General features: G+C 39.1%; 3 protein-coding genes across 4 annotated transcripts in view; all 3 read right to left on the bottom strand.

Annotated features, from left to right (window-relative positions):
- Nucleotides 1-7,563, bottom strand: part of usp54a (ubiquitin specific peptidase 54a) — a 57,974-nt gene extending 50,411 nt beyond the window's left edge. The window contains exon 1 of the mRNA XM_027174965.2: nt 7,438-7,563. The gene's annotated coding sequence lies outside the window, so the exon portion shown is untranslated. The remainder of the gene's footprint in view (nt 1-7,437) is intronic.
- On the bottom strand, nt 962-26,578 carry synpo2la (synaptopodin 2-like a). Of its 2 annotated transcripts, XR_007140358.1 has the most exons (5): nt 26,280-26,578; nt 24,258-24,409; nt 22,892-23,601; nt 17,506-22,163; nt 962-978 (listed from the first exon to the last, which is right to left on the bottom strand). XR_007140358.1 is itself a non-coding variant. In XM_027174867.2 (4 exons), exons 1-4 carry the CDS (start codon nt 26,379-26,381, stop codon nt 19,624-19,626), a joined length of 3,504 nt encoding a protein of 1,167 aa, XP_027030668.2. In that variant the 5' UTR covers nt 26,382-26,578; the 3' UTR covers nt 17,400-19,623. The 2 variants fall into 2 exon arrangements, 1 of the variants encoding a protein (XP_027030668.2); XM_027174867.2 differs by lacking the exon at nt 962-978 and having other exon boundaries at nt 17,400-22,163.
- Nucleotides 10,523-16,141, bottom strand: myoz1a (myozenin 1a). Its single transcript, XM_027175063.2, has 6 exons — nt 15,977-16,141; nt 14,618-14,714; nt 13,111-13,298; nt 12,767-13,022; nt 12,308-12,485; nt 10,523-11,672 (listed from the first exon to the last, which is right to left on the bottom strand). The coding sequence occupies exons 2-6, from the start codon at nt 14,703-14,705 to the stop codon at nt 11,438-11,440; spliced, it is 945 nt and encodes a 314-aa protein (XP_027030864.1). The 5' UTR covers nt 14,706-14,714; nt 15,977-16,141; the 3' UTR covers nt 10,523-11,437.
- Nucleotides 26,579-27,392: the final 814 nt, after the last annotated feature.

Below are 27,392 nucleotides of genomic sequence, written 5' to 3'. Positions count from 1 at the left end.
ACGAGAAGAAATAGGTTTGCATAACTTAATGGAGCGATCATGTTTAACAATGCAATAACAGTACAGATTATTTCTCTCATACCACAGACTGCAAATTCACCAACAATTACAATTTTTTATTTAGAAATAAATGACACAACTATTTATAGTTACATTTAATGTTATGAAACGTCCACAAAATTAGCCCGTTATCAGCCTCTTTCTCTCTTTTTTTGCAGTTTCCAAAAAAATGATGGAAATCCCAATGGTTTCTTGTTGTTATTGCAGTTGTTTGTTCCTATACAAGCAAGAAAAATAATTAATAATATTAATTTGTCATGAACTTATGGTTTTAACCACAAACCACCATGCTAAAAGTGACTAAAAAGCTGATCCATTGTGTGACTGCAGAGTAAGAACAGTGACACCAAACAGAGCCCTAAGGGGGTTCGGGTGCATATGGAAAGTAGCTCAACTGTAACTCCCACCATATGCCTTCAGCTTCCTCAGGTGACCATTAGGGCAAAGGCATGATCACTGACCCTAGAAAGAAACACTTCCATTATATCTGCTTTACCTCTTTACAGCTGCTAAAGAAATAAATTTAAATCTAACTAAGAGCAAAGATTTCTGTCCTGGAAAATGAGGCATGAATACAATCCTCTCGATTGGTTCTTTTTGCCAAAAAATTGCAAATATTTGCAATTCTTGTTAGTGTGCTGCCAATAGATTGGTGCCAAATTGGTGACACCCATAAGGAATATTTTAAATAATTTGTCGTTCTTAAAAATGGATTCTTGAAAAGACGATGGATTACAAATGCTGATCATTTTTAAAAAAGGATTTTTAGACCACATTAAATAAAACCATGTTCCTGTATGTTAAAACATTTATTCACTTACACTGAATGAACATGAAGAGAAACACACACAAACATTCACGCACACAAACAAGCACTCGCGCGCACACTCGCTCACACACACACACACACACACACACCTCAGAACACCAGGTGAAACGGGATAAAAAGGTCACAAGGAACGAGATTTCTGGGGCTCAGATTTTCAAACACACACACACAGATTTATTTATTATGTTCTATTCGAGTTGTTCTGATGCATTATCCAACAGCTCACACATGCTTCACACTGCTAAGTGTGAAAATGTCCAGGCATCAGTGCAGAGACAGTGTGGAGTTCATCACTAAGAGGCAGAAGCGCTGTAGACTGAGCCACATATAAGATACAAAAATAGATTTCTCTCTGCTATACTGCCTACATCATTTACAATAACCCATAAGTGCTTTCACTTTGTTTACTCTCAAACCAGCAAAGCCACACAAACCGAGCCCCAGTTCCACAATCAACCAGTGTAGCATTAAGACGATTAGTGAGATTACTTGTTCAAAGCGATACAAACTCTGATCTCTACAGGTCTTACTAGGTTTTATAAAACGCAAGCCAAAGTGGAAAGCCGAGCTGCAGAACAATATCCTAGTGAATGGTGCCAAAGGTGTTAAATAATCTTATTCATTTTTCTATATATGCCTTGGAGAACCTGCTGTTTATTCTCACAGACAGGCTTTCTAAAGGTTTTAGTTAGTGCATCCATAATTATGTTTAAAGGTAGAAATACAGCAGCATGAGGAAAGGAGATACTGTATTCTTAAAAGGTCACATAAGCACATTATCTATTTTTGCTTTCTTAAGACATTTATTAAAGGGCTTTTATTCCCTTTGCTTAAAAAAACCTTTCATGCATTTGTGAGTCAGCCCTTAATCTGAAAACCATGTCATATAAATGCACTAATTACATAACATCCATGAGGGGGTGAACTGTGATAGGAAAATAATCAACAAATCAAACGCTGATATGATATTTGAACAGAATAGTGCATTCCAAAGTGTGTTATTCCTCTTTCGCTAGACCAATCTGCCAATCATTACAATTTTTATGTATTAAAGGATGACACATCATATTTTTTTCTGTTTAAACTTATATTTAATGTCATGGGGTGTGAGTGAAATGAGTTCCTGTCATCTCTTACATAAGTTCAGTGAACTTAACTTCTCTTAAAGTGAACACGAAGGAAAAAAAACTGACTTACATAATGCTCACACTGGAGACTTCTTCCACAACTGTTACACATCTCCTTATATAAGCTTTAAAGCAATCACTATTTTGTTAAATAACAACTCTTTATATGTTAGCTATAAGATTTAGATAGTTCCCGTGAATTAGAAATGCTGCTATAGAAATGCTAATGCATTAGAATCAGGATATTAATATAAAGCTGTGACTTGCCTTGTAGCCTGAAAACATGTCAGTGCTGACATCGGGTTAGAGAATTCAGTAACGTTATGATATAAACAATGCTATAAAGACTAAAATGACCAAAAGTCTAATTCAGCTTTGCGTAACCTTCCAACCCCCTGCCGAAACTCTCCAAAGCCTGAAAGTAAAACTTCGCAGACAAGGCCACAAGTACTGACCATCATTATGTTAATGTATTCATCTCATATTTTTACATAACAATCCATGCCCTAGTTTAGCATGCATACCAGAGCTCACTTTTACTTTTCACTGTGAGATGGCATCAGACGAGCGGAGGAGACACAAGCCTGGAGGAAACTACATTTCATTTATTTTCACTCCATTTGTGCCAAAAACAGCTTTATCTTGTGATCGAATGTGTGGTGTTGATAAATCAACTACAAATTTCATATACGTATTCCAAAAGAGACACCGGATAAGAGAGAATGTCCATCATTATCAGGACCGTAGTATAGCAGAATGTTTTAGTGATATTATGGCTTGTCAGTGATTCTGTCTGTTCAGAGAAAAACCTCAAATGGTTTATTCCCTAATCATTTTAGATACTTTATACTGTACAGAGCTAAATCATACCCAGTCAATTAAATGCATCAACTTAAAAGCTATAAAGAGACTTAAAATATAGTTAAATATTTTACACTTAATTCAGAATGTGAGTTTGAATTAAATGATTAGCCCTACTGTCATATAAAGAGTATTATAACCTTTATTTATATAGGATATTACTGAGCCTCCTAGCCAATGGTAGAAACAGTAACACAGTGAGGATTTTGACACAAAGCTAAACTGTCAGACCTACAGCATCATGGTTTCAGCACAAAACTAAAGATGCAATCTTCACACACCAAACAAATATTAGCTGATCAACAACATCTGGGGTAAAAAGAAAATTAAAACTAAATTTCATTGTAGGCTATACTACCTTTTTAAAACAAGGAGATTTGTTTATGTAAATATAAAGTATATAAAAACTGAACCAAAACTCAAAGTCAACCTTGCGTAGCTTTTCTATGCTTCTGATTTGGTGAATATTGCCAGATTTGGCATTGAAGCTCAGTAAATATTGATTCATAGAGTAGCATAGGAACACTCTGTCTGATAAAGTGCATATGGAGGTTAGCAGATGAAAAAGCCTTTTCACTTAAGAGAACAATCTGATGCTCAGAAATGAAACATATACCAGTATTATAGCTTAAAATAAAACTGTATTGCACCTTCAGGCATGCAAATGTTTTGAGTGAAAATACTCAGCTAGAGTTTGGAAAAAATCTGAAATCATGAAAAGCATGATTATGCCAGCATAATCTGAAAAACTGTTAGCATTGCTGAAGAGCTGCTACTGTATTCATTATAACATATTCACATAAACACCTACAGCTGAATCATTTTTCATCAGTGTAATTACTGTGAAACATGACTGGGTAACTTCATGTGACCGGCCGGGTGTGTCATATGATTCATATGAACTCATGGAATTTAGTAGAAGTGGGTGGAATTTAAAGGAACTGGGTCAATAAAGTTCATTCCTGTTATTACTAATCGGTTCTGTCATGCAGGCCACATATTGGTGTGGTTTCTAAAGCATAGATCACATATTTGCTGTAAGGGAGGCTCAGTTCAAAAGCAAGTGGTCTGTAGGATGAGAGAAAACATGTCTGTCTGTTCTGCACATACGACCGAGCTACATTAGCACATTAGCGCGTCCACGTGACAATCATGGAATATCTTTGCACATTTTACAAATAGTGTGCAAGTGAAGATAATCATTAAAAATCTGTGATATTTAACACAAGCACCATTACCATAGTTCTTGGGATTCGTTTTTATGAGGCTGCTATATATTACATTTTGGACTGAGACCATATATGTTTGAATTTAGAAACATGGTAGTCATTTGTGGCAACAATCAGGGAGCAAATGTGGCCTCACTGCAATCAGAAACAGTTTGGGGTTTGCAGCTGACAGCATGTGCCAGAAGAGCTTGAATACAGTTCCCGCTTGTGCTGTGTTTATATTCTGAACGCAAAGCTGTACGTTCTGCTTTATACAATATCTGATACACACAGTGGTTAGGAAGGCTGAGTTGTAGCTGTGTCCTGACAGTCAGATTCAGATGAGTTCATTACTATTATTCTACAGCAGTATTCAGGAAAGAGGAAAGTGCCAGAATATGAGTGGGCCAGCACTGAGTAATCACTGCGATCAGGGCAGCATGCTGGCCAGCAATTATTTCCAGGATAAAGACAATATGTGTGTATCTTGTGTAATGCCACATGCAGACAGACAAAGCAGATCTAAAATGTAATGCTGCTTACTTTTAGTTAACATGCCATACAGTAAGAACAGGTACCACTGACCAATTACTAATTTTTTAATCTATTATTGTGAAAACACCACAAATCGAAATGAATTGAGTCAATAGGATTTTACTGCTTGATGTATGAGGTTATTAAATACCTTACATGAATACATTTTTCTGAAATGTTTTCAACATGGAGTAGCAAAATGGTAGTTAGCATGTAGCACCATTGGAGCTCTAAAGTCTACTCAATAACGAGCTTAGATTAATATCTGTGCATGTTCTCCCCATGTCTGTATGTAATTCCACAAGTTTGTGACTCTACAATGCCCCTAAGAGTGAGAATGTGTGCATGTGTATTATGATGGCATGATGTCTCATCCAGGGTGCATTCCTGCTTCAGACCCAGAGATCCCTAGATAGTCTCTGTTTGCACTAAAGCCCTGACCAGGAGAAAGCAGCTGCTGAATATGAATGTGTGAAAGAAAAAATTGAGGAAAGCATTTTTGGGGGAACTGATGGATGGATGGATGGATGGATGGATAAATAGGTAGATAAATAGATAAAATAAACCCTGCCCTGCAGTTACAGAGAGACAACCAGGGATGTTGTCCTGGGCCATGCTAGAATAAGGGACAAGGAGGTTTTAGAAATCCACTGAAATGAAGAATAAATCTGTTTAAAATAACCTAATGAGTATATGATAGTCAAAAATGTAGGAAATGTATGACTGGCAACTCAGCTCTTTCTCATTTCCAATAATCGTTTAATCTGGCTCAGGGTCATGGTGGATCCAGAGTCCACCATGGGGGAATAAATTGAAAACCAGTCTATGGCAGGGTAGAATTTTATACTTATTTGCACTAACTTAGTATAACGTTCCTCTCTCCCTATTTTTGGAAACTGCAGATCCTGAAGTGGAGTTCATGTGAAAATGCATCATGAAAAACACAATGTGGAGAGTAACCTAAAGCCAGGACTAAACCCTAAACCCTGGAGTTGTGACATTGTGCCACCCTGAAACTCACTAATACATCCCCTATTTTTGGAAAATGGTTTGGCTTGCTGTTTTTATTTTTTTCAGGGGCTGAGCTTCCACTGAAAATTTTATGGCTAATTATAGACATTTTCCCCAAATGTATGGGGTCTCTAGCAATGACTTTCATTCACAGATGTTTGTTAAAATCTGGTACACAAATAAGCAATGAAAACAAAGACAAAAGGAGTTTGTCATGTGACATCTCAAGAAAATGTCACATGACACATTTCTTAAAGCAGTACTGAATACTGCATTAGAACTAGTTATATCCCTGCCCCGGAGGCCCATTTTACAATTTTCCCACAGCCTGGGCAACATTCACAGTAGGCCTGAGTAAACTGTAGTCTGCAGTACAACAGATGTCATAAGGTGGTATGAAGAGGTCTTATCTCACAAATAATTGGTGCCCCCCTGCCCACTCCCCAGGATTTGCACCATATAAGAACCAGAAACTGGGCAGGAAAAATCACTTCTGACCCTTCACACCCTGGACACAACCTCTTTCAGCTCCTCCCTTCTCTCAGGCGCTACAGAGCTTTGTTTACCAAAAGTGCCAGACACAGGAACAGTTTCTTACCCCAGACAATCACCCTGATCAACAACTCACCATAATTATATTCCCTGCTTCATATCTGTAAGTACTGCATTATCAGAAATGTCAGTCATCACATCATCCGTATACGTTACACACACTACTGCTGCTGCATATTGTACAAAGCATAATATTGCACAATACAGTTATTTGCACTACCATGCACTCTCACACTTTATGCACATAACTGATCAGTCATAAATTCTGTATTCATATTTAATACTCACTGTCTATATTGTATCTCATCGTCTGTATTATCTTGTCTTGTATGGTATAACGTTAGTCATGTCTGTACTTTTGAGAGTCACAAACAGCTGGAACCAAATTCCTTATGTGTGTCAACACACTTGGCCTATAAAACTGATTCTGATTCTGATGTCCAGCTTTCCTGAGGTTGAAATTGTAAAACAGCCAGGTTTGCAGTTACCTGGTACTATGCACTGAGTACAAAAGATGACACTGACTTGGAAGGGACAAATACAGGAATTAAAGGATCTCCTACACCAATGAACGAACGTGCTGAAAAGGGATCTATGGGGTGATGAACGCACTGTGCAGTAGACACCTCGTACAGCAGGATACACACTGAATACACACTATCACGTGGTCTATCATACAGAGACCAGGTGAAATCCTGACTGGAACAAAAAGGCTCAGCTCGTACTCCAGTGCACTATAGTAACGTGGTCTGAAGTAGATGCGCAGTGCTATTAGCTGCTAGCTGAGCACCAAAGCAGCTTCGTCAGCAGCTTTAGGATCTGCGTTTAACGTGTTTCCTAATTTCTTCCTTCATGCACATGAGAGCTTTTTCATGCAACACGCTGTTCGTTTACACGTTGCATTATTCCACGCATCGCTTTGACAATTCAGAACAATTTAAAACTAAGTAATGGATCTTCTGCAGCAGCTCCGTCACAACCTGCACACTAGCGCACCGTATAGCATGTTGTTATGCTACGCCTCCTGGGTAACCATGGCAACCTTATAGTAACGTACGGTTGTGTACTTTCATACTCTGTAGTAGGTTTTAATACGGCATGGGACGGGACCCAGCACACGTCACTCATAAGACCTGCACGTGTGCGTGTGTGCGCGCGCGCTCATTACGCTACATCTGAACTTCAAAACACAAACATATAATAGAGAGAAACAGCACGAATAAGTGTTAATAGTAAGATTTTTTAGTTTGCTTGCCTGGTTCGAGTAGGTGTCGGTCCGTTACCTCGTTGTGTGGTTCGCCACTCAATCTTTACACATCCTCCGGCGTCACTGTGTGTGTGCTGCAGCCAAGGTAACCGAAATCTCGCGAGAGCCACCCAGGTGGTGACCGTGTACACAAGTCTCGCGAGACTTGCTCAGGTAGTCACAGTGCGACACAGATAGATAGATAGATGGATGGATGGATGGATGGATGGATAGGTAGGTAGGTAGGTAGGTAGGTGGATAGATAGATAGATAGATAGATAGATAGATAGATAGATAGATAGATAGATAGATAGATAGATAGATAGATAGATGGGTGGGTGGGTGGATGAATGGATAGATGGATAGATGGATGGGTTGACAGGTAGATAGATAGATAGATAGATAGATAGATAGATAGATAGATAGATAGATAGATAGATAGATAGATAGATAGATAGATGGGTGGGTGGGTGGATGAATGGATAGATGGATAGATGGATAGATGGATAGATGGATGGGTTGACAGGTAGATAGATAGATAGATAGATAGATAGATAGATAGATAGATAGATAGATAGATAGATAGATAGATAGATAGGTGGGTGGGTGGATTAATAGATGGATGGGTTGACAGGTAGATAGATAGATAGATAGATAGATAGATAGATAGATAGATAGATAGATAGATAGATAGATAGATAGATAGATAGATAGATAGATAGGTGGGTGGATGGATGGATAGATGGATGGGTTGACAGATAGATAGATAGATAGATAGATAGATAGATAGATAGATAGATAGATAGATAGATAGATAGATAGATAGATAGATGGGTGGGTGGATAGATGGATAGATAGATAGATAGATAGATAGATAGATAGATAGATAGATAGATAGATAGATAGATAGATAGATAGATAGATAGATAGATAGGTGGGCGGGTGGGTGGGTGGATTAATAGATGGATGGGTTGACAGGTAGATAGATAGATAGATAGATAGATAGATAGATAGATAGATAGATAGATAGATAGATAGATAGATAGATAGATAGATAGACGGATGGGCGGGCGGGTGGATTGATGGATGGATGGATAGGTAGGTAGGAGGATGGATGGATGGATGAATGGATGCAACTTTATTGTCATTACATATACATGTACAGTATGTAATATATAGATATATATGTAAACATATGTACAGTATGTAATATATAGATATATATATGTAAACATATGCACAGTATGTAATATATAGAGGTATAGATGTAAATATATGTACAGTGGATAAATATAAAGGCTATAGCTGTGCAGAGATGTGTGGACATTGTTCAAAAGTACAAGTAAATGGTTCTAAGGCTATGGCCTTGAAAAAAATGTGCAGACACTGTTGTAAAGGAACACCAGGTAGAAGGCTATTAGGTTATGGCATTAAAAAAATGTGCCGGCTGAATAAACAAGTCCACTAAATCTGGACCTACTAATTCTCTCCATAACTTATAAATTATATAAAGTAATGTTATTTTACCATCAACCAGGCAGAGAACTGTGTTTCTGTTTGGAACCCCATTAGTTAAATAAAATTATTTATAATAATCATTTTTAATTGTGCATTATATCTAAAACAGTATTTGTAACTATTGTCTGTGAAATGCTTTGTGATTTGCTATTCGTTATGATAGTGATTATTTTTGTACATAATAATATATTTTTCATGAGTCTACATAAAACCCTCTTTATTCGAAAAGGTTTTCACATAATACCACAAAACCCATAATCTGGTATCAAATCCCAGCACGAACATTTACAATATTTGATCTTTATAAGCTTGTTCACTCGTTTATTGATCTTAAGTAATTGCTTCATCATGGTCAGGATTGTGGTTGATCTGGACTCTATACCAGTGTCACTGGGCAAAAAACAGGAGAATACACTATGGAAGGGACGACAGTCCATTGCAGGGCACCATGCACACACATACTGTATAGGGACTATTCAGTGTATTCATTTCATTTACTGGCTTGTTGGGTTTTGTTTGAAAGTGGGAGAAAACAAGAGAACATTACGAAAACCCACACAGACACTGGGAAACCGTAACATGAGCTTGGGATTAAACTTGGGAAGCCTGGAGCTGTAAACTAAACCTATAACCAAGCCTATGCTCAAAGGAAAACATACTCTGAAACATGATAGCATAATTTTGTGAAACTGCTTATGAGCCGTAAAAGAGAAGGTATCTTGTGGTGCATGTTGCTTTATAGAGGGTTTTTAATATTTGTAATTTATACATTAAACAGTATACAATATGTAATAACATCTGCTAAGCTGATATTGCTGTTGGTATTGCATTTGTTTCTTATCTTTCAACTTTGCATATTTGTAGAACCTGTTAAGCTCATCGATTCATTCTTTATATTTTGTTTTATTTTTGTGTATATGCATCTGGGCACCAGGAGATGCAAAATTACATTTTAGTGTACTTGTAGATTGACAGTAAAGCTATTCTATTATCCTGTGTACTACACAATAATAATAATAATAATAATAATAATAATAATAATAATAATAATAATAATAATAATAATAATAAGTGCCAGTGCTATCTTTTTTGCCGTTGCATGCTGGTCAAGTAAAGAAGCTTTTATTGTCATTTCAACCATATTCATATTCATAACCATATTCAACTGTTGCAGTACACTGTGAAATGAGACAACGTTTCTCCAGGATCATAGTGCTACATAAAGAAGTGAAGCTGGACTCTCGAACTGTAATGTCAGAAAGAAGGCTGTTGGCTAAACTACTCAGACAACATCTTCCACCCGCCCCATGATGTGTCCTGGACGCATACAGGAATACGTTATGTCGCAGGTTCATCCAAGCAAAGGTGCTCCCCAGAGCACCTTTACTGCTATATTTATTTAAATCCTAGCTTTATTTTTTTGCATATATTATGTTGTGTTTATATTTTATGTTGGAGCTGCGGTAACGAACCCAATTTCCCCATAGAGATTAATAAAGTATTCAGATTCAGATTCTGAAGAAGAAGAAAAAGAAGAAGAAGATTAATAGAAAAAAAGACAGAAACATACAAATCATTGGCTTTTAAATATTTATTAAGTTAGGGTTATGTTAAACTCTTATTATTCATTTTATCAACATGCCAAACAACAATAGGTAAACATGTTGCATACTCTCATCATCATCATCATCATCATCATCATCATCATCATCATCATCATCCTCATCCTCATCATCAAGTCAATATGTCTTTCATTTAATTAAACAGCTTTGAAAGTACATTTTAATTAAATATTTTCCAAGTTCCAGTGATGGTTAGTCAATAACTAACATTTCTCAAGTGATCATTTGGTAACTCACTTATTCACATATAAATCTCATTGGGGCACATTTGCATAGTAGGATTTTGTATGGAAATGGCACAGATGGACCATTGACTTCATCAAATTGGTACTTTAAGACTCTAGGATTGTAGATTAAATTAAATATTTTGATGGCTGTTCATATATTTTCTTTACTAACAAATTTTCAGTCTCACAACCTATTTGAACAAGGGCATGCATGAACCCTATTGAACCTATTTAGTATCCCAATTTGAACAGTGCATGGATCAGGACACATGGACACGGATCAAGACTGATTTCACACACAGCGACCCACCGAATATGAAGCATACTTTAAAAATATATTGTACTGAAATTACATACATGGAAGCACTGTGTGTGTGTGTGTGTGTGTGTGTGTGTGTGTGTGTGTGTGTGTGTGTGTGTGTGTGTGTGTGTGTGTGTGTGTGTGTGAGAGAGAGAGAGAGAGAGAGAGAGAGAGAGAGAGAGAGAGAGAGAGAGAGAGAGAGGAAAGAAAGAAAGAAAGAAAGAAAAAGAAAAATAGAAAGAAAAAGAAACAGAGCGTAAACAGAGAGTTAGAAGAACTGCAAAGCAGGTATGGGGAGTGACTATAGATTGCACTTTTTGAAGGTCTAAGGTGTTCGTTCCTCACAGCTCGTCAGTCTCCCCATCAAATGGCATAGTATCAACCTGGAGGTGGATGTTGCTTGTGTCTCCGCTGCCCACCCAGCCGATCGGAGTGCGGTTAAAGGAGGGTCTTGAGTGTATGTCATGGTGGTACACTATTGCAGGCTCCGGCTCCTCTGCTGTTGCCTGGACATCTGGCAGCTGGAAGGTCATCAGCTGAGCAGCTTTCTGAAACCCACCATAAGGCATGGCTGACCTAAAGTGGGAGAAAAGGTAAGATGGCATTAGTTTGCCCGAAAAACAATGATGCCATCTTCAAATAAGATACAGTAGTCTTCCCTTCCCTTCCCTTCCCTTCCCCCCTCGTATTATGAATGTACTGTATTATTTACATCGGAAAAAGTATTTTCTTAAGAATTTACCAAAACACCTGAATGTTGATATACTACAAAGTTTTGTTTCTACTGCTATTGTGTTGTTTGTTTTTTTTAACCTGACTTATCGGCTCTCTGTTAGCTAGCCTCAATAGTTCACGCAAACTGCAGACGTGTAATTCACGTCTGAGTCTCTTTGAGTCGGCTCTTTTGGGTCAACTTTGGGAGCCGAATCCCGTTCCTGAGGAGACTTTTCTTTTTAAAGCAGGAGAAGACGAATAGGTTATGTGACGCTCAAACCGAAAAAAGTCAGTTTTCTGCATTCACGAATTTTAATCACTAGTTGTCACATTACAATACAGTGAACCGAAAGATTTTTCCTTTTCGTTCCTACAGGATAACGAAGTAACACTTGTTTGTTATTTACTGTAAAACTTGTTTGAAAATATTGTCATTAGTAGCAGCTTTGAGATCCTAGCAGGCAGTATAAATATCATACATGTATATTTGATGGCACCTGTTAAAACTCTTGTATTTAGGCAGGTCTTTATAAGCACAGGGTCCAGGCATGTAGGCTTTCATAGTAGATACAAGTTCTGCATTGCCCTTCATGGCCTTTTCCCAGGGTGATACATATATCTTCACATATTCCTTACTTTTCTTCTCCTTTGCCAAAGCAGCAGCGCTTTCTGCACCTGTACATAGACAACCGGATAAAAACAGATGCCATTAAAAGAAGGCCCCAGATGATAAATAGTTGAAGAATATTTGAAGAACTAGTTCTAGAGCTACTGCAATTTTTAACTAAATTGACTTAAGTGTGTAAGCATTCAGTAAAGAATGAGCTGTGGCTCTATGCAGGCACACTGATATTATTCAGACAGACCCTTTAGCTCCAGAGAGTGGAAATGAAGTGAGTGTAACTAATCTGCTTGATATATGGAGGCCACCATCTGGATTTCTTTCTACCACTCACTCTGTGAGCCATCAGCTGATGAGCCGGCACTCTGTCCTGCCCCTGCGCCCACTCTGCCAGCTGTTCCTCCTACACCAACTCCACTTCCTGCCCCTGTACCCCAGCTTCCTGGTTTGGGAGGAGGCACAGGTGCATGCCCACCTCCAATTAACTGTCCACCAACTATCTGTCCACCAACAAGACGTGCACCAACCAGATGTCCACCAACATCCACCATTTGGCCCCCAATGCCAGGGACAAACTTCTGGAAGTTATCCTGTGAGAACAGATCACAGATAGGTTAAGAGTACAAATGAACACATTCACTGCATAATATGTACACTGTGGAGTTCGATTACGCTCACCATAGAGTCAGAGTTGAATACGTCAGGGTTGTTCTCGTAGATGAACTTCGCCACACGTAGCTGCCTCATTTTGAACATCTTGGAGCCTTTGTTATTGAGCAGGGACAGTTCTTCCAGCATTAAGTCTTTGGGTGTACTGATCTTCGTCCCCAAGTCAAACTCGGAGGCTTCAGGCTCTGAGTCATACTCTGGCGGCGCAGAGAGAAAGATGAGTAGCTAATATCGAGCATACCCTTTTTTTAAATTCTCTCTACTGCAGTTATGTTCTAAATGTATTTATTATACAGGACGTTACATGCTAAATTAATCAACATGTCCTATCATTGCAATTCAATTTATTGTCATAGCCTGCAATAACTTTGTGACCATCTGATTATTTGCATAACTATTTTATTTATCCCTGTCACCTTCGGTAAACATATGTTATGTTTGTTCATACTTTCAATGATTTATGTTTTCTTATTGCCCTGTATATGAACTTCCTGGAAAAGCATTAATGTCATAGTGTCATACAAAGAAAGCAACATAATATGTAGGTAAGCAGGACTTTCCAGTTTTTAGACCAGTTTACAGATCACTGATATAAAGGCAGGTTCATACCATGATGGAGCTGCAAATTAGGATAGAAACCTGAGAACAGCAATCTTTTGTAATTTATCTACTCATTCATCACTCGTTCATCGGCATAGTATGATACACTCATTTCATCACCTGAACATGAGTTTGCTCGAGGTCAAACACAAAAATCACACAATTACAGTAATTAATTATGCTACACTGATAAGTGCTTTAATGAAAAGGTAAATGTGCTCGTTCTTTCCTCTGTATTCGTACATTGTAAAACCGTAGCGAAAAACATGTTGATTTTAGTAAGTATAGCCCTGTGTGCATCTGAGAGGCATTTCAGTGATAATTAAAAAGACAGCTGCCATTTCTGCTGTGAAATCTCTAGGCTAAGTGTTTGTCTGTGTGGCAGTCTTCACCTCATTAGGATATATATATATAGTATAGCCATGCAGAGCTTCAGTGACAACCCCTAAAAAACTCCAGTACTTCCCACAAACTAACATTATTATAAATACAACTTTTTTTTTGGTCTCCCAGTTTGACCTGAATGTTTAGTTATGGAGAGACTCGCAGCCCGTTCTGTTACAGAATCAAAGGCCCTGTGGTTAAATATAATCTGTGTGTTGTTCTCTGCTGGTAATCTCTCTCTTCATTCAACATATCAGCTCTCACAGTTAGAATTTCACAGATGAGGTGAGCTGAACAAACACACGCTGCATTATAAACATTTCAAAGGGATACCACATGAAAGTGTCTCTTCACTGACCTAGGTTCTACTCACTGTAGATTCAAGTCAAGAATGCATCATTGGTATTCACAGGGGTGTTAATACTTTATTATAGGTTGCAGATTTGTATTGAGTGTATTAAAAAAAAGAAATAAATAAATATGTGGCTCTGTTGAATTAATCATCTTCAGCCACAGTCTTTTGGAGCCTCACCGTTTTGAGTGATATGTGACAGGTCAGTGATGATTTTTGTAGTTTTTTTCCTCTTGTTGGGAGGGGCAGGTGTTCCAGCGAGCGGCATGACTCCAAACTGGTGAAACAGACCAAAGAAAAGGATAAGATAGAATGTAATTGTTAAGCAGGCAAGGTTTTCCTTAATTTGATAGATATTGTGGTGTTAGGAGTGTTTTATATAACACAATAATCATTTACTATGAGCTTATTTTCTACTATCTCTACTATTGAATCTAAGAGTTAATGTTGAAATTTATGAGAAAACTAGCAGGCTTTACCTTACACTAGTCTATGTTCCTAAAGTGATACATCATCATACCTTCTCTCAGATTGCAAGAAAAACATAAACACAGAGAGATGAATTGTTTTTTGTTTTCGGCCTGTTTTCTTCAGAAGATAATGGAGTGCTGCTGTAGTAGTATTAGCACAGCAGTGCAGGGTGTTGGACACACGTCATGTCTGTGTGTATATGACCTCACATTCCACAGATTCCATACTGAAGCCTGGGAAAGGAAAACATATACCACCCCACAGACACCAAACTGATACCCCAACTGCTTTCCATTTGATTGGCCTTTTTGTGTAGGAGAATATAAACCCATATATAATATCCATACCCACTTTTTTATAGTTCTAAATTGGCATGCAGGGGGCATAACCTATATATTAATATTATATGCGTGCTTTAAAATCATAGGCTTTACTCCAGGCTTTTTTCATGTAACATACAGTATCGCTGCCACCTCAAGACTCTGCTAATAGCAAACATTGAATTCACTTCTCTGTAATTCAATCTACTCCAGCTATTTTTAAATGCCATTTTGAAGACCTTTTAACAGCGAGTGGTGGCGTCACAGATGTGATGACAGACAAAGTCAGATGCAAATATGTGTATCTAACTCTACAGAAGTGAGACATTGTGATGTAAAAATTGGGCAAATGTGAGACCAAGCTTAGGGCGACATGGGAACGCTGTTGGTGTTCTTGTAAAACACTGGTAACCTGTGCACCACTCAGCTCAAGTTGCCCCAGCTGGATATTCCAGGCTTTGCACTCCATATAAAATCCACACCCGGGCAACAAAGAGGGCAGCTCAGCACATTCCCTTTCTCACTGCCCTGTGCTTTTAAACATGGAACCATAATCTGATATGAATCCTTTCCTATATTTGACAGTGAAAACCTTATAAAAGCATACACACTGTATGCTACATAGCTGCCTCTAATCATAATACACTTTCAATAGGAGTACTATTGGTCTTATGGTTTAGTATAATTTGTGCAGCTGCTAAACTATTAAACGGTGCATGCAAAGGAGAGCACACTGTGATCCACTCACCGGGTTTTAAACTCCTGTACAGAAGTGGTCTCAAGAGGAAGAGGCAGAACTTCTGATTCGGACTTAATCAAAAGTTTGTAAATCCCAGGGTGTTGCTGACCTGTGACTGGACTAAGATCTTGGGGAGTGCAAAATTCAGTCAGGACTTGGATAGCAAGTTGTAGAGGGGGGCAGGAAGACATGGAGTGACAGAGTGGGGGATGGAGGGGGGGGGGTCTCAGGCTGCAAGCGTTGATGGTCATATCAAGAGGCTAATATCTTTCTTGCAGATGCTTCATGTTCTAAATATATCAGAAGAGAGAGTGTAGTTATCAAATACTCTGACAGAGTAAAGACTGCTCCACATATTGAAGATGGCAGTTGTACTGTTTCCTCTAGCATTAAGTTTCTTCTTCCCTGGAAAAATGTTCACCTTTTCAAATCCATCCAGCAAACCCCTGACCTGTGACCATACGTTCTCTAAATATTCAAATTCTAACTTTACCCATTACTCCATTATTCACAAACAAAAGTTTATATAATACTATATAATCTAAATAATATATCCTTTTTTTTTATAAGTAAACATTTCTTCAGGACTATTATGCAAGATGCAACAACGCAGTGTCACAGATTACATAAAGTATTACAAATACACGCTAGAGCAAAAGTGTACAATAATTCCACAGGACAGTAAACAGGATAGTGCACACTAACTGGACAGGAGAACTGTATGGAACAAACCAGTTCAAAAATTGTTAACTGAAGGTGTAATAAGTCATCTATATATTTAATCCTGCAACCGTGGAGCTGAGACAAAGAAGATTTCTAAAGCAACAGCAGTAAACCTTGTGTTCTTTCTTTAGAAGTTCAGCAAGTTAAATGGCCATATTCCATACCAGATATAGCCACACTGGTTTAAAAAAGTACAGGAACTTAGATGAACATTAACAGCCCTAAATATAGGAGAAGAATGATGCCAGTTTATGCTACAGCGTGAATAACACTATTTTCTGTGCTGACTATTGGTCATAGACAAAGAGTTTCAGTTTGTGTGTACATAAACTTTATTTTGTCTATCCTGCAATTCCAACACATTCACAGTTACCATGCTTTTATGATAAGAGGCATATAAAAGGTATAAGTGCTCATTTCAGTGTAATGTTGCATTTGAAAAACAAACAGTATTTTTAATTAAGTACATGGTCTTTGAGTTTATGATTCTTTCCAATAAATAATTTTATTTCCAATTTTAGGTCTTCAGTGTGTCAGGACAGGTTGTTTGTGTATGAACAGTAGATAAATGGGGAAAGGTCTCCACCGTGTGGTCAGTCAGGGTAGTTATATAATTTAGTGACGTCTATGGAAATCTTGCTTCAGTGAACTGTAATATTATAGCTAACACTAGGGGGCAGTGTGGCGTAACAAATGAGAGACACTGAGAATCGTTCAAGTTCATATTTATTTCTTGAAATATACACCTTTTCATCAAAAGCTATTCAGTCCACTATTACTCTCTCTCTCTCTCTCTCTCTCTCTCTCTCTCTCACACACACACACACACACACACACACACACACACACTCACTCACACACTTACCCAAGATTCTACTAATCAAATGTTACAGTACACAAACATTCTGACCCTCTGCACACATCTACTATAGTTAATAATTTGTGAAATTATTACTATGAAGCTTTACGTGCATAGTTTACAGAAGAGTGCATGAATTAATAAATAAACACAAGCTCATAGTGTGTTTAATTCTGTGTTTGATTATCTATTCAAAGTTAAATATGCCTTGGGGAACACATCATGTTTAGTCATATTACCTCATTTATTATATTCCCTCAGCATCTTATACATTCAGTAGTATAATATGCTCCTATAATGAGTTCCTGTACTACTTGCTACTTTTTCCTTCTGTACTGCTTTGAAAACCCTCATAGATCATCTTTGGCTTTCTGCTTTCCTTTCATCACTAGTGGCTTTCGGAGCTCACACTTAAATATCACTTCAAATTACAATCAACTGGCTGGGTGTTTGTCATCTCAAAGCACCCAAATACAACAAACCTGACAGTATGAACCTTGTGTCTTAACTCCAATTATCTACTTAATAACATTAAAAGAGTAGTCACTACACATGCCTGGTGTGACTGAACACAGAACTAGTTGGAAGGCTTGGACTTCAAACCCATCTCCTTTGACTGTCTTGCCCATATAACCTTCAACACTGCTAGTTTGAGCTCTTACAGTGACATTAAATTAGTTAAATAAATAATATAATTTTATTAGAATGTGAGTGAGACATAAGTGCCAGATTCCATTTGGATGATGTTGGTTTGCTGTTTACGTTACTCCCACAAATAGGCTGTGACACTCGTGCACCTGTTCCTTCCAGGGTCTGCCAGGACAGATATAATTTCTGGTTTATGAGAAGTGGGGATCCAGCTTACCTTATTCCTTTTAGCCAACACCTTGCAGTCCTATTTCATTTTCAAACATGAATTAAGCTTATACCCAACAGATATAAGTTTACAGTCAAACCTTTAGCAGCATTCAAAATAATTAGCAAAAATCAATATATAAAATGAACAAAGTACTTAATGAGTCATACTGTATAATTTCAACCCTGGACCACTAGATATAAAACAGCCTGAAAGCAACTAAAACGTAACACTGTATATTATAATGTGTATAAGAGCTTTTAATTGTTTACGGCGCCTTAATTTCTATTAATAACTGCTAATTTTAGAGAAAGGTAAGCATTTTCTACTGTGCTGCAAGTAAATTTTAATAATAGCATGATTAATAAAATGTTAAATAGTTCACCCCTTCTGTTGGTTCTGTTGAATGCCAATAATTATAGATTTGACTGAGTAGTTTTTATAATTTATATATTAAAAACATCTAAAAAATGTAAAAATCCCCAAATTTTGGTGTTTCCTTTTTCAGCACCTTAGCTGCTAGTTGTAATTTAAAGACTCTCAGTAAGGGGTTCATCATGTTTCCCTTATAAGTCTTTTTCTGCTCTGCTCAAAACATGAAAGAAATGAGATTTTACAGAAGATGATTTTACACAAGCTACACATGCATTTTGAAAGTCTAAAAATGCAGTGACTTGGACATAGCAAGGTACTACAGTTAGTATCTTTAGGTTTTGTACCCTGGTGTGAAACAAAGGATGATAAAAATATAGAGAGAGAGAGTAAGCATAGTGTACTTTCTGCATAATGGTACAATAAATTCTTTATCAGACTACAATTCTGAATGATCAAATGTAATTGTTTTTAAACATGTCATGTTCATTACTAAATAAACTATACAGGTTTGTAGACACCTGAATGTCACAACCATATATGCTTCTTGAACATCTCATTACAGATTTAGTACCCACTATAATAATTACACTATAATAATTTCCACTCTTCTTGAAGGCTTTTCACTATATTTTGCCTATACAACCACAAGAGCATTAGTGAGGTCATTCAATAATTTTGGGCAAGAAGGCCTGTGGTGGAGTCAAATTTTTTTTGCTTCAATTACTTGAAGTTTACTGTGTTTCATATTGCACAATTGTTCTGATTTGGTGAATATCGGTATCTGAACTGTTTGTATAAATGATAAGAATTGTACTCATCCTTTCTTCAGTGTGTAACTAATTTCTACAGAGCTCCAGGCCTCCAGATGTGAGGCTGTTTTCCCATCCGTGTAGCAATAAAGTGTGGCTTGGGTGCCTGGGTTGTAGGCTTCAGGGGTACTGGTGGCAGGGAACTTAACTCAGGAGCACTCTTGAACTGTTTGGTAGCTTGAAGACCCTGGCAGCTTAGCGTCGACATGCTGGAGAGAGAAGCTGGGGGTGAGTATGGTGTAGGAAGAAATATGGGAGTGGCAGAGATTTTTGGGAGTTCTGGCAAACCTGGAGCTCGTGCAGACAGGGCTGCAGTTAGAGGTTCATGCTGAGGTGGAGGTGAAACAGGTGCTAGAGTAGGGGAGGTCATGTCGTAATGACACAGGGGTTCAGCCAGAGATGTTTGTGCACGTGGAGTAATCACTGTGGGACTTATTGTTGGAGCTGACATAGGAGTAGGAGTAGAGAAGCGTTTGATCTCACACACCCGTGCTGCCTTCACGGGTACCTGCCTGGGTTGGCTTAAGGTGTGACCCACCTGCCTCTGGTAGGAGGGACCTGATGACTTTGCACTTGAGTCACCACTAAACCTGAACATGGCCGAGTTTAGCTGATAAGGTTGCCTCCTCATGAAGTCTATGGCCCTGATACCTTCCTTCTGGGTTCCATGACCAGTTTTACCCACCTTGGAGTTTCTTTCAGTACCCTTTGCTGCACCACGCTGTAATACCAGGGGACAAGAAGGGGACAGGAGAGGGTTGTACCCAATGGGTGGGGGAGCACGGACATTTGGAGAATACTTCCAGGATGAAGGCTCACATGGAGGGTTCATAGCCATAGTAGATTGATGCTCTGTATATTGCTGCTGCTGTGAGTGTGATGGAACAGAATCTATCACAAAGACATCTCTACGATTTTGTCTTCTTGCAAATAGCTCGGCACCTTTACCCTCTCCCTGAGGAATCAGAGACGTTTCTGGGATGACGCGTGGTTTAGGAGCCACTGGTGGTGCAATCCGTCCCTGCCTATCATCAAAGTTGTACGGGTCCTCAATGAAAGAGACATGCTCTGTGTATGCTTGCTTATGCCTTTCATCCAAATTCTGCACCATAGACAACAGCTCAGGATTGGGCAAGGATTTCTTGCTCTCAATCACCTTGAACAATGACTTATTGGTGTTACGTCGGCGAGCCTCCTGAAGGATACCAGTTTTCCCCCCAGCTGCAGGAGATAGTTGAGTCGTTGTGCTAACAAGAGTTGCAGGGACTGCAGAATTCATAGGGGCAACAGGTGTCATTTGAGGCTCAGGGGCAGTAGACTGAGTGGAAGTTATGGTAGTGGGATCAGTGAGACCAGCAGGAGAAGTAGCTCTAATAACATTAACAGAAACACAGGAATCGGGTACTATAGTCTGTGTGATAGTGTGTGACTGAATATTTTTCAGTGATGATGGAGGATGTGTTGTATGGGAGGTTGCAGGATCTGGTACAGTGTGTGGTAGAGGCTCAGTGGGCATAGGAATTAATTTGGAGGGTACTCCAGTAGAAACGGCACCACTCATATGGCTCACTGTGAAACTGGCAGAAGGTACATCTAAAACCTTCTCATTGGATGGTGCTGAGAAATGAGGGGCCATCACTGCCACTGAGATTGGTCTGGGAGTCTTTTTCGCAGTGTTAGGGCGAAACACAACTGGTGCTGTAGCTGATCTGTGGCTAACGAACCCAGGGGCAAATGGACGAGCTGTGCGGTTCAACACTGAGCTAGCTGGCAACTCAGGTAGAGAAACTGAAGGTGGAGGCATATTAGCCAATGCAGCCGTTATTGGTTGGTTTGTTAGAGGCACCAAGGTATGGACTGGTACTGTTATGCTGGGAGTATGCTCATTAACAGTGGAAGGGGTTGCTTGAGGTGTGGATCCTGTGATGTGTGTCTTATTAGGAAACGCCTCCTCCTGCATTCTCAGCTCTGGTGGTATGGTGGGCTTTGGTGCAACTGGTGGTGGCTGGATTTTCACTTGCTTTTTTACCTGTGCAGACAAATTGAATGGTTGTGTCTGTATTTCTTCTTCTTGGATTTCAGGCTGGGATTGGCTATGCATCAGGCTCTGTTGTCCCTGAGCAATAGAAATCTTCTTGGCATGCTCCTTAGCTCTCTTCCTCTGCTGCTCAAAAAGCTTTGCCCCCCTCCCTGTGGTGTCACATAGGCCAGTACTCAGAGAATCCTCTGCTTCATTTTCTTCCAGGCCTCGAGATGCTGATCTCTTTTCTAGAATTTCCAGGTAGTCACTGTCCCACGTAGGATCAGGTATTGCACTGAATCCCTCTTCATCTACTTCAGATTCACTTCCAAGGAACTGACTGTCCTCCTCCTGAGAGTCTTGTTGCATGTCCTCATCCACACTACCATAACTGGTCAATGTGTACTTCTTAGAGCGCTGGCGCCGTTTTTTGAACATCAGGACACCCTTGGAGTGGGGGTTGGGTGCATCAGTCAGCAGAGAGGCAATTGTGCGACACTTTTTCCGAGCCTCCTTCACCTGTTTGTCTTGGAGTGTATCACCACGGTTCAGTTCTAAATGAAACAAAGCATCAGACATATTACATTGTTTCACATTTTACTTTTGACCATTCAATTGCACCATGCCATGACTGTATAAAAATATGATTTGCAGACCTGTGCAAAAAGAACAATGACAAGATTTGAATGTGTGCTCTTAACAGGCAGAACTTGAATGTTTTGGAGGTTAGCCAGGAATGTTTCCTTTTTTGTTTCAGATACATTTATATATATATATATATATATATATATATATATATATATATATATATATATATATATATATATATATATATATATATAGCATTTTGGCATTGCCTTGTACACATGCTTTACTTAGCTAAACTGAACTGATAACAATTGTCAAAATGTGATTTGTTCGTCTATGTAAAGTGATTGCAAGAAAGTAAGCTCTAATCTAAAAAGGGAGATAAAATAGCAGTGTAAGAGTAGAGGGGAAAATCTGCTCTTTGACGCCAGAGAGCAGCTGGAGATGCTTTGGCTGGTCCTATAGAAGAAGTGCTCATGTTATTCATCCACACAGCCACAGGACAAATATAGACCCTTGGCCTAGCTCAAAGACCTGGCTCTTTTCTCCTCAAGTGGTTTTATGCATCTTATCTCACTGTCATTTAAAAACATATGCTAACAGCATACAGTGATTTTAAATGCACAAACCACACAAAGGATAACAAGTTGCTCAATTTTATTGAATTGGTTAATACAATGTTTTAGAAACTCACTGGCTTGTCTTGCTTTATCCATGTAGGTCTTTGTGAGCTCTTCATCCACTGGTTTTTCAACTGGCCCCACCATGGGCACTAAATGACTACGGGAGCCCAGCCTCAGTGCCCCCTTCGCTCTCTCTGGAGACACCAATGGTACATTAGCAAGTTCTTGTAACCCATTGTCTTCCTCCTCCAATACGAGGTCCTGAGAACTCTGCTCATCTGCACTCATAGATGAAGTCTCAGTGGAGGTCTGGGAGGACCAGGCTCCAGATGGATGGGGCTGGTACACCACCTCTCTGGGAACCACCCCAGTCAAAGTGGGATCCTGAGATCCAAACCCCATCCTGGTGTAGCCCTGGGCATCTGGTGCACTGTCATAGCCACTCATCTCTGAGGCTTCTCCCATGTCAGGAGAAGTGTAGCCTGCTTTTCCTGGGGAGTTACTGGGGCTGCGGCGCTTCTGCTTACGTTGACGGTCATGGGCTGCCACGTCTGCATCACTGTCTGTCTCTCCATAGTAGGCCTCACTGTCAAATGGAGAGGTGACACCACTGCGGACAGTCTGAGACATCGGTGAGATATAGTATGCTTGTCGAACACTAGACTGCTGCACTTTGGAGGTGGATGGGGATTTGGCCCTTAGGGCAGCACGGTACTCTTTATCGATGCGGGGAGAAGGGGCTCGGGCCACCAAAACCACTGACTGGAACCCAGCGGGTGCTCTGACACATATGTAAAAAGATCAAATAAAGAAAGTAAGAGAACAACAAAACACCTGTAAACCTTTATTTACACAAAACCGTGTGCTTATAAAATGATGTACCTTACTAGAATTTTTTGGTAACACATGGCAAGTTTCTTCTAGCCTATGTGGTCAAAAAATGACAAACATCACACCCATACATAATTTTTGAACATCCCATTCCACTTTTAGTACCACATTTGCTGTTTTATGAACATCCACATTTATTGTCGCTAGACTTTGGGAGTGTGGCTGTGAGGATTCAGCCATAAGGGCGTTCGTGAGGTCAGGCAATGAAGTTGGGTGAGAAGGGCTGCAGCTGGCATTCCAGGTCATCCCACAAGTCTTCAGTGGGGTTGAGGTCAGGGATCTGTGGAGGCTATTCAAATACTTCCACACCACCTTCAGCAAGCTCATGTCTTTTTAACATAGTCATAGTAAAGCTGGAATAGATATTAGGCTAGTCCATTTAGTTCCAATGTAAGAAAATTCATCCTATACATTTGTGTGCGTCCAAATTTGTGACATCAGCTTGAGGAATATCAAAGAATGGGTGTGATGGTCACATGTGCACAATTTCTTTGCAATATAGTATATAGCACTTCAGAAAAGCACCAAAACATATAAGGTTTTTACCTCTTTACCCGAATGTGCAGGGATCCCGGGATGCTATCAATGAAGTTCATGGCCTGTGCATGGGACATATGCTCACAGGAGCTATCATTGATGGACATCAGCTCATCCCCCTCTCGCAGTCCTGCCCTGCAGGCCTTGCTGCGCTTGCGCACCTACACCAGTACAGGGAGTTATCAGCCAAAGACAGGACAAGTGAATATTTAAAAAAATCAGCTTTCCTTGCTTTGGTATTGACTGACTGACTCCATTCCTAGAAAAAGAGGTAGGAGGGGTTTTCAAAATAGGATAAAATACAAGGGGTCAATATTACAAATCAGACAAATCAAGACAAAGAGGATTCCTTGAATAAAAAACTAATTAGTATTTTTGAAAAGGTATATACTATTGTTATGTGTAGAACTTATTGACATTCACTTCACTATTTAGTCTCATATAATGTACACCGAAATTGTTTTAATAAAAATATTATTTATAGCATTTTCATTTTGAGTTCTCGTGTCATACGATCATTTACGTAATTCACATATCGTTTATTACATCGTTAAATTATATAATTCATCACATGGTATATAGGTATAGTTATGTGCTTTGCAAACCTCGACACATTAGGCAGCAAACACGATGACTGTGCCACACACGGAGATATTAAAATACCCGTCGGAGAGGACAGACATTCCCTCCAGCTGCCACCAGGAATACTACACTTCAGATAAGGTCTTTTCTCATGTCATATTCTCAAAAAAAAACACAAAAAAACAGGAAACATAAAACCTGTCATTACTGCACTTTCTAAATAGATGATGCCTACTGTAAAAGACATTGCAATTTGATGTTACGATGATGAATCTAAAAATACTCAGGCCTGACATTTACCCGTATGAATCAAATCTAATCTCCCCTGAGTGTTTGCTCCTAATTGTAAGTGGGACATTAGTCTGGTGACTCAGTCCACTCAGGCTTTATTCAGATTAGATTTCAACACATCAGTTGCATGCTTTTCTACAGAATAGCTTGATTACAGGTGCACTCTGTTCTGACTGAGGAGAATCACAACAAAAACAGATTAATAACCTAAGATATAGAATGTCAGTTATTAAACACCCACACAAGCAGAAAACATCACAAGAAACTACCAAAGCCAGGGCCATGAGTCAGAGACTGGGATCAGTTGCTCAGATTTTGCACAGTTCTTAGATTATGTATGGTCAGTTTTTTGGCCATACATACAGACATACATCTGGTGTTGGATTATGCTTTGGTATAGAGAGAAGTTTTACCTCTTTAGGATAAAAATAGAATAATATTTTGTCATATTTGTAAGTAAATCTGAACTGACAGTTAATAAAAGGGGTCTTTGGCTGCAAAAAGACAAACGAATGACTTTAATAGTCTTTACAGAATGGAATGAAGAAACACGACCAAGGTGAGTTTTGTTTCCATAAGAAATATCTTTCTTGACACGAAGACGATACCCTTTGGGAAAGCTGCATTGCATGATATTCTCGAACAGCCTAGAATAGCCTGCTATCCAATACAGTTCTGCATGGTCAACACAGTCCTAACTGTGTGTGGGAAATGAAATCCTGTGCACTGACAGGATGCCACCAAAATGGAAGAAAGTGGGTTCCTATCCTAGTAATGTAGAGTGCTTCATTGCGTCAGAACGCAATTATTTTCATTTGCGGCACCTTTTTTTAAATAAAGTGCATGGAATTTTTGCCTGTTTTTTTATATATTAAACCAACAGCTAAATATACTAAAATGTATTAGATTGAAGTAAAATAAATATCATCAGTAATTTATTGTGGGGCTGCCTTGAATTCTGGGAGATAATAAGTTAACAGTTCTATCAGTCACTTCATTGATTCCAGTCTTTTCTTAGGCTTTACATGGAATGTCTAAATGAAGTTTAGCAGAAAGCATAAGCAGAAAGTAGGATGTGTAAACAGAAAAATAAAACAGGTGACTAAGGACATATTTTGTTTGGAACATAAATAATGCCAGGCCTTGGATGAGCCATACCTTGGCAACCTGCAGTGGTCTCTGGTGCTCTACTCCCCCCTGAAGTCTGAAGCCCCATGGTGCTCCACCGGAGAGCGTAATGATGATTTCCTCCACCACCATGCTTCTGTGTTGCCTCCTGGATTCAGGGTGTAGGTCTAGGGGAAGAGGGCACTTGCTTGATCTTTACATGGCGCTTCAATGAAGATCACACATCCTACAGCTACAGTAATATTCCTCAGGCGACTTTCTGTTTGCCAACCTTAGTTACGTAAAGTCACACTCGGGCCCTGCACTGGCTCATTCTCTGGACTGGAGCTTCATGATGGGGCGGAGCAGTAAAAAGGGGAGGAGGAGGGAGAGGGTCGCCACCAATGTCTGCTTAGATGGTGGAATTCTTTCCTGCTTTAAGGGAGGGTCTACACTTGTTCTGTCAATCAAGCTAGACTGATATCAGAGATGTAGGGAGGGGGTAAAATTGGGGTAACATTACCATACTAAAAATAAGATCCCATTCCTAAACGTAGTGAATGACAGACACATTAACAATACTTTCCCAATACCAAAAAACTGCTTTTAAGAGTAAAGGCTGCTGTTTTGTAATATTGTATGTGCATTTATGTATAAGATGTAATCAAAGTGTCAGTTCTTTAGCATAATCCTCCCTCTCCATTTACACAATTCCTTCTCAAGGGGTTTAAATGTGACACTGATAAATTCTTTTCAAATACTCCTTTAACAGATGAGAAATGCATTACATGGACACCGGCACCTTTTTTCCACAGTCCATGTAGTAGAACGTGCGCTTTGTTGTTTGTCAGAACCCATAGCAATAGTTATAAGAAACCTGCTTTCTGTATTAAGCAATCAGGAGGGTCATGGAACATTTTATTTATTTGTTATGTTGGTTGCTGTGTGCTCTGTGTTACGAGTAAGATGTTATGCCATTTTAATATGGCATAACACCTTACAACACAGAGCAACACTTCATGATCTCGACTTCAACCGAGAGCATGAAGGCAGTCCATCTGAGCGCACAGAGCAGCGTAAGCAAGCATCATGAATTGTGACACTGACTAGTGAGCAAAGTTTAGCAAGGGAAAAGGAAGTGTGCTCGTGTCAGTGCTCACAGAA

Source organism: Tachysurus fulvidraco, chromosome 4, assembly GCF_022655615.1.
Source record: "Tachysurus fulvidraco isolate hzauxx_2018 chromosome 4, HZAU_PFXX_2.0, whole genome shotgun sequence".
NCBI lineage: Eukaryota > Metazoa > Chordata > Actinopteri > Siluriformes > Bagridae > Tachysurus > Tachysurus fulvidraco.
This window is presented reverse-complemented; position numbering and strand designations above follow the sequence as displayed.